The sequence below is a fragment of the Heteronotia binoei genome, chromosome 5 (genome assembly GCF_032191835.1).
Source record: "Heteronotia binoei isolate CCM8104 ecotype False Entrance Well chromosome 5, APGP_CSIRO_Hbin_v1, whole genome shotgun sequence".
Lineage (NCBI taxonomy): Eukaryota > Metazoa > Chordata > Lepidosauria > Squamata > Gekkonidae > Heteronotia > Heteronotia binoei.
The window spans coordinates 19533088-19541165 of NC_083227.1; the positions used below are offsets into that span (position 1 = coordinate 19533088).

The 8078-nt window shown below is 47.1% G+C and overlaps 1 protein-coding gene across 1 annotated transcript; it reads left to right on the plus strand.

Moving 5' to 3' along the window:
* Positions 1 to 3386: 3386 nt before the first annotated feature.
* Positions 3387 to 4509, plus strand: LOC132571802 (butyrophilin subfamily 1 member A1-like). Its single transcript, XM_060238595.1, has one exon. The coding sequence runs from the start codon at positions 3387 to 3389 to the stop codon at positions 3996 to 3998; it is 612 nt and encodes a 203-aa protein (XP_060094578.1). The 3' UTR covers positions 3999 to 4509.
* The last annotated feature ends 3569 nt before the right edge of the window (positions 4510 to 8078 follow it).

The following is an 8078-nucleotide window of genomic DNA, read 5'->3' on the forward strand; positions in this document are numbered from 1 at the left end:
TGGTTTGTTATTTGCAAGCACCTGCCTAATGACATGTGAATTTCTTACGCCCCTTTCCCCTGAGAAGCAACTTCCAGAAACTTGAAAGAATGCACAAGTGTATTGTTCTTTGTTTGCCATTCTGCAATGAGGCTAACTTATTCTAGCGACTACGCTCGCAGGGAGGGGTTGCCAGTCTGCAGACAGGAGATTCTCAGGTCTTAATGTAATTTTGGTCCTTCACATGTGTGGCCACAGTCCCAGCAAATTACTCCACAAGGAGCAGCAGAAATTAGCAAATACAGTACTATTTTTGTGCACAAAACCAGCTAGTGTGAGTGGAAAGCAATCTGAGGGCTCAGTTTTATTTTTTGGTAGCCATTCCCTGCAGATGCAGTCTGGCTGTAAGGAACCCAGATCCAGTTCTTAAGAAAGCAGGAACTACAATGAGGTGAACATTCATCTCCAAAGAGGCCCACCCCATCTTTATGTTCTTTCAGCATCAGCTGGTCTCTCTAGACCAGGGGTCCTCAAACTTTTTAAATAGGGGGCCAGTTCACTGTCCCTCAGACTGTTGGAGGGCCGGACTGCCGTTACTGTACAAGGCCGCGGGCCGTCAGTTCTCCGTCTTCTGCATCTCTCTCCCTTCCCCACACCACACACCCCGGCCTGGGAACTCACCTCACCTCGGTATCACCTCACACTCTGTCTCCGCCGCCTCAGCCCAGTGCCGGAAGTGTGCGTTGCTAACGCGAGTTTAGGTCGAACGTCACTTCCGGTCTGATTTTGCCATAACCCGGTGGGCCGCTGTGACGGAAAGCTAGGGGTTAACCAGAAACTGAAGACGCACAGGGCCTGCGTCAGGTGACCTGAGGGTGGGGGCAAAGTGCTCAGGGCTCTCAGGGAGGAAAAAGTCTGTGAGAGACAGAAACTGCTGGGGCAGGGATTCAGTCAGTTGGTCAGTGTTGGAGCCTGACAGAGACTGAGAGGGTCAGTTCGTGCCGGACAGAGGCTGAGGGGACAGCTGATCCTGTGAAGGAGCTTGAGACAGTGGCGGGAAAGACTTCCAGAGGCTGCAAGCTCGACAAAACCAGCCAAGAGGGCTGTGTGTGTGAGTCAGTCAAGACCTGAACGGTCACAGACACCTATAGACAACTCTGAAGATCTAGTGAGGTGGTTGAGGGAGTGGATGTGGGTCTGAGACACCAGAAGGGCTGAGAGAGGGACTCCAGTCGAGGGGTGAGACTTGGCACATCATTCCCAAGAGGCCAGACCTTGGCTAGAGGTGGAGAGAGCAAGTTATAGGGAAACTGTGAACTGTGTAACTGAGAGACTCAAAGGAAGAAAAAGTTAATGTAAAGCCTGAAACAACTGAGCAACGTGTTAGCCTGTGTAAATATCTCCCATATCCCCAGTTTAAAGACTGTGTGTTATAATAAATCTGTGGTTTAAGTTAAAGTTCTCGGGAGCCTATATTTTTGGGAAAAATAAACAAAGCTGCTGTGGTCCCCTATGAAGTGAAGTATATTTCCATCAAATAAACAAGTAAAATACCCCAAAGAGACTGAAATAAAGAGATCCAGTGAGGCCGTGAGGCGGGCGCTGCTATAGCCGCATAAACGTCCTCAGCAGGCCGCATCTGGCCCGCGGGCCGTAGTTTGAGGACCCCTGCTCTAGACTGTCAGTTCCTTCCTCTGCTTCTTTGATCCAGGGGGAAGGGTGTGTGTGTGGGTTCTGAATTGTATGGACAGCACCATAACAAGATTTTCTCCAGGTATGAAATATGGGAGTCATTTGAGAATCCAGCGGCTTTACCTCTTGTACTGAAGTGGGACATCTGGGACTTCTCAAGTTTAAATACCCTTTAGGAGGGCATCAAGAAGCAATTTAAAGGTAAAGAAGAATCACTGCAGGAATTTCAGACAGGACATTAGAGTGGGCCAGATGCGTTTTAGTCTGCTCCAGGCTGCTTATATGATTAACAAACCCAGGAACATGGGGAATGTATGTATCAGAAGGCTATTTTAATTCACCATGTAAATTTTTCTGGTCAGAATTCTGCTGCTTTAGCTCACAATTGCATTATATGGATTTCTCAAAATTGGTTCTATATTGCTGATCTGTAGGCGTTTGTGTGACCGTGCACTGGCAAACTTCAAGGTAGATAGATGGTAGAAGGGGCCCCTAAAATGAATGGGAGGGGGAGGAAACTGCCCTTAAGGGCATTGTTCATTTAATGAAGATGTCCACCTGATACTTTTTAGGGTCACCTCTTTGTAAAGCGTCTGTGGCCTAATTGGACTGATCAAAACTGATCCCTTTGGTTATGTATGTTTGCTTGAATATGTCTTGTTGAGCCCACAGAATGGTCTCAAGGGGATCACAGTGCTGTCTTAGTTACACCCTTCTGAGCCCATTGAAATCAGTGAGTTCAGAAGGGTGTAACTTTGCTCAGGATGGCACTGTGGAACCTCTGTTTCGAATCGTTCTAAATTTAGCTGGATTGGACTCTTGTTCTGCAGTCCTTACCATAATTCCTCGGAAGTGACTCTCAGGTAACTCAAATTGACTTGTGAAAATGAATCTGCATAGTTGTACACAATTCTCTGCCCCAGAGTAGCTTCTAAGATATGTACCATGAAGTCACAAATGACTTATGGTGGCCCCATTAAGAGGTATTCAAGGCAAGTGAGAAACAGAGACTGCTGTTTTCCCCCCTCTGCAGAGTCTTCTTCGGTCTTCTATTCAAGTACAAGCCCAGCTTAGCTTCTGCGATCTGACGAATTGAGGCTATACCATGCCACCTACCCTTCCCAAGAGAAAAAAGACAGTTATTAACTGATAATTTTATCCCAAGATTTGTGATAAGCAATTCTTTCTGTTGTTCACTTTCTGTCCCTTTGCTTCCTCAGACACTCTGGGTTTTGGACTTCACCTGCAGAAAGGTACATTTTTCTTCATACACTAATCAATTATTTCTAAACTAAAAAGCTTCACCTTACAATTTGTGTTCTACTTGGTGTTCTCAGAGATAACATTACTAAACACTATTGTTTCGTTCCTCAAAATCCTACTTTCCCTGCCACAGCCAGTTCCTTTGTGTTCTGAGGATGTCAGTAAGGGTGAAATAAAAGATGAACTCTGAGGGGATGAACTGGCTCTTTTCACCTACCTGCTGCCACATTGAAATCATGGGAGAACAGTTTCTGTGCAAGAGCTTGGCTGAGGTTTATAAGGAAAGTCTTGGTGTTCTTCCACCAAAGGTGGCTGTTGAGCCATCCATTTTTCCAGCTCAGGGTAGATCACACAGGAAGCCCACAGGAAAACAGCTCTGCCTTTTAAAAGGGCAGGAGGAGGCAGGAGAGCCTTTTCACCAAGGGAGAGTGTGGCGAAGGTGGGAGAAGGCCATGAGTGGCAAGAGAAGGAAACAGAACAAGTCAGAGGGTGGAATCCCTCAGCTGATGCCATTCTTCTGTCCTCATTTTCCCTCAACAGCAAATGTGACTCTGGATCCAGACACGGCCCATCCACGACTCATCCTGTCTGAGGATCAGAAAAGTGTGCAAGCAGGATTAAAAACTCAGGCTCTGCCCCACAATCCTGAGAGATTTGACGGGGAGTATATTGTGCTGGGCCGTGAGGGATTCACAGGAGGCTGCCATTTCTGGGAAGTCCTTGTGAGAAGTGAGGAAGCATGGGCTGTGGGTGTGGCCAGAAAATCTGTCAGGAGGAAGGGAACCTTCACCTTGAATCCTGACGAAGGGATCTGGGAAGCAGGGAAGTGGGGGGGCAGCTACAAGGTTTCTGTAACAGGCCATGGCTGTTACAGACTGTTGACTGTGAGTGGGGAGCTCAAGAGGATCCGAGTCTGTCTGAACTATCCTGGGGGTCGAGTGTCCTTTTTTGATGCTGACCGAGCAGCCCTTCTCTATGAGTTCTCTGGAGCCTCCTTTCATGGAGAGACCCTCCTGCCCTTATTTTGGGTGTATGGAAAAGGCCACCTCAGAATCTCTTCCTAAGACCTTTTCTTCAACCAGGACCATAAAGAAGAAAATATTCCCAAGAGCCTCCCCCCACTCTTTTTAGTCCTATAGGCACCCAAATGGACTTGAGTGAAATGGAGGCATCTTTCCTTCCATTTCCCAACATTCCCTTTTTTCTTTGTAGCTTATTTCTCAAACAATTAACGCATTTCGCATTACAAAGAATAGCAGCTTATTCCAAAGGGGAGCTCTGAATGGACCCTCCCCCTGGGTCTCCTGCAGCCTCCTTTCCGCTCAAGCATGAGAAGAACAACTGCAGGGTCCACAGAAGAAGAGAAGGCCGTGCAAGATTAAATCCGTTTTCTGGACTTTTACTTTCCTTTGGTTTACTGGGCACCATCTGCTGGGATTTCTTGTGTTCACTGAACCCATTGTGAAGGACACTGGAGATCCTGCTCCTATCAGAGTTGATATCTTCATACCACTTGGCTTTCAGTTAAACAAATGATTGTGTTATGCTTATGATAAAGTTATGTTACCTTGAAAACTGGGCTGACTTGACTTTTGGGGGGGGGGCAGGGAGGGGAATGTCATAACTGCCAGACTGGAGTCCCCTAATTTATTGACTAGAAGCCCCCCTCCCCTCCAGATGGAAGGAAAACCAGAAAGGGGATTTTCATAGCCAGGATTCTGCTGCGTTATGCTTGCATTGTTTTTTTTTCTCCTGAAGCCATTATAAGCCCTTTTCATCCATGCAGCCATCTCCTTTAAATTGTAGAACAAAGCAGGAGTCCAGTAGCATCTTTTATTCAGAATGGAAGCTTTCGTATGCATGCAGACTTCATCAGACAATGGAATGGGGTGCAGCGAGCAGAGCTGCTGATAGGCAGTGGCTCAGAATGCAAAGTTGGTAGCACTGCCCACCAGCTATAAGTAGCTCTGCTCACTGTACCCCCTTCCATTGTCTGATGAAGTCTGCATGCATACAAAAGCTTCCATTCTGAATAAAACTTTGTTGGTCTTAAAGGTGCTACTGGACTCCTACTTTGTTCTTCAGCTTCAGGCCAACACGGCTGCCCACCTGGATCCTTTCAATTGTGTTTCTAAGGCACTGGGTGCTCACGTTTTATCCTCAAGTGGCTCTGTGAGGGAAGTTAGGCCAAGAGCAAATGAGATTCACAGCTGAGCAGAAATATGAACCCAGGCCTTGCCCATTCAAGTCCACCAAACTGTGCACTGCAACACAAGTGTTTACAATCCCACTAGTGTGCAATCTAGAATTCAGAAAAACGTGGTGGTAACAAAGAGGGGACTCTTCAGACACAGGCAGGAGTCCCATTCCTTCCATGTTGGCCACTGATCAGGCACCCGGTCAGCCTCCTGCACCTACATCTCCTCCTGCCTGAATCACACAGTAGTAATGGGGATATGGTGGGCCCCCTAATCCCTCCCGCCTGCTGCTGCTTCTATCTGTCGCCTTACTGGGCAATGGCATGTGGGCAGCAACAGCTCCCCACTTGGCCTTCTCCCTGCCTTCCCACAGTGCCAGGGATATAGCAGTTTCAAGTCAACTTTTGCCCATCTAGCCAGGCTCCCATGGGGGTGGGATGGGGGTGAGTGATATTGGTCGGCTTTGTTTTTCCTCCTTCCTCACACACCTAGCTCTTGGAGCAGCTGCTCCTCCCACCTCCAGACTGGCAGTTGGAATCCCATGGAGGGGATAGGATAAACATGGAGCAGAGGTCCATCAGTGGCTATTAGCCACAGGGTATTTATGGAACTCTGTCAGGGGCAGTGATTCTCTGTATTCTTGGTGCTCTGGGGAGCACAGTGGGAGGGCTTCTAGTAGTCCTGGCCCCACTGATGGACCTCCTGATGGCACCTGGTTTTTTTGGCCACTGTTGGGCTGGATGGGCCCTTGGCCTGATCCAACATGGCTTCTCTTATGTTCATGACAGGGTAGAAGTTTCTCCACCTATTAAATTTTTTATTTTTTAAAAAACTTTTTGGGATATTTTTAGCAAACCTTGGGAGAAGTGTTGCCATGGGTTTGTAGAAAAATGTCTCCCATGTATACCTGGCCCTGTTTTCTGGGTTTTTCAATATGCACTGTTCAAAATTAGATACGCTGTCCCGGTTCTGCAAGAAGAAGGGGGGTGGGGAAATCCAGGGTGCCTCCTTTTCCCCAACCGTTGTAGAAGGGAGAGAAGGAGCTGGAGATGCAGGCAAGACGCCCATCACTTTCATTAGTGATTCTGGGGGTCTTTCCCACTCCCTGCCCCTCACTTGCTGTGCTCCCAGTATTTGATGGTATTTTGAATACTGAAAGAGCAGTTCTGCCTTCCATCAAAAGAGTTACAGCAATATCTGATGTAGCCTAAGAGAGAATCATTACCCCTTTTTGTGAACTGTAACCAACGTAGTCAGATTTGTAACAAAAGTCTTTCCCATTCTTACAGGAGCATGTGGAAACTATATTGTCTCTTTAATTGAAAACAGACAATAATGATTTCTTGGAAATTATTCCTCGGTGCAGTATTTAGTTTGGTTCATAATTGACTGGTTTGCTTTTTTACCCTGCCTTTGTCCAAGTGTAGATCACTAGTAGCTCCCATCGTTCTCCTGTCTTGCATTTTATCCTCACAGTAACAATCCTGGGAATTAGATCTGTCTGAGAGTGCGTGACTGGCCCTCAGTCCGCCTCCAGGCTTCTGTGGCAGATTGAGAATACAAACCTAGATCTCATAAATCCCAGACAGATGCTACAATCACAACACCACACTGACTGTGACAGTTCAGGGAAGTTCTGAACTCGTCCCCTTTCTTTATTCTGTAAAAGAGAGGCTATGCTCTATTCTCCTTGTCTCTGCTGCCTTTACCTCAGAAGTGCACTCAAAGTGGCTTCCGTTATTTTCCTGTCTTCACCTCACAACAACTCTAAGGAAGTTAGGGTGTTAGACTAGTCATTGCCACAGTAGGTCATTATGATGGCATCTCAACAGTTTTTAAAATTGCTGCTAAGCACCTCAAAAGCTGGACCAGGGCCTAGTCATCCTGGACCCTTGTGTTAAGAAACAATCCAAAGTTAGCAGATCAAGAGATGGTCCTCTCTAGACTCCTCCCAGGGGGTTCTTTTTATGAGTGCAGGGCCTTGTATCTCCAGCCCTGGTTCTCAAACAGCAGGCTCTTCTGCTCTGGTGATATTCCACAACTAGTCTAGACAGGGTTTGCGTTTTTCAGAACAACTAACAGCCTTTGAACTGCTACTGGAATAATTATTTTTGTGTTCTAAAGCCATAGCAATGAAACCATACTACTGCAATCGGTACATCTGTAGAAGTCATTGTAAAGATTAATAACAGATTGCATGTAAACATACAATGGCTTTCTCAGAAAAAAATGTGCTTTTTGTTGAGACCAAAGTTCTTGGCTAAGAGTGATTGGTGGGACGGCAGTAAGATAAGAAAGAAAGGCTGAAACAGGAAAGCACTGAAATCTACAGGCAGGTACTGAGATACTTATCAGCCTGACCTGCAGATTGTCCAGGAAAAGCTCTTCCCTTCCAGAAGGAAGAAACTGGGACTTACTGACAGGTAACAAACGCAGGAGAGCAAACCCCAGGTAGGTTCGGGTCATCTCATTCACCACTGCCAAAATCAATATGGGTGGTACCTACTTGGCCTGGCTCTGATCTAGAGGCCGTCCCTGTGCAAGCACCACGGCAATGAGAAGAATGGGCCGCACCAACATGCTCCATTGCCAATAGAAAACTAGCCCTCCAGGGAGAGAGGCTATATCCTCGCCCCTTTCTCTGATTTGTTGTTTTTCTGTCTGCCTGGACTTTTCTTTATTGGGGGGGGGGGAGAGTTTTCGGAAATGTGACTCCCTTCAGTGCAGTAATTTCTGCCCTCCTGTGGCTCCGGAATCTGCCTCCAGATCTGAGTTTGCAGGGAACAACCCGCATGTATGCAGTGTGGGAAAGGGGCAAGCAGAGAGAGGGACTCGCATGCAAACGACTGGAACTTCGTGTTTTGACTCTCAGCTTCCTGCGGGAAACTGGAGCATTTCTGCCACTCCCTTCCCCGGAAGTAAGAGGGGTGGGGGAAGATGAGAAAC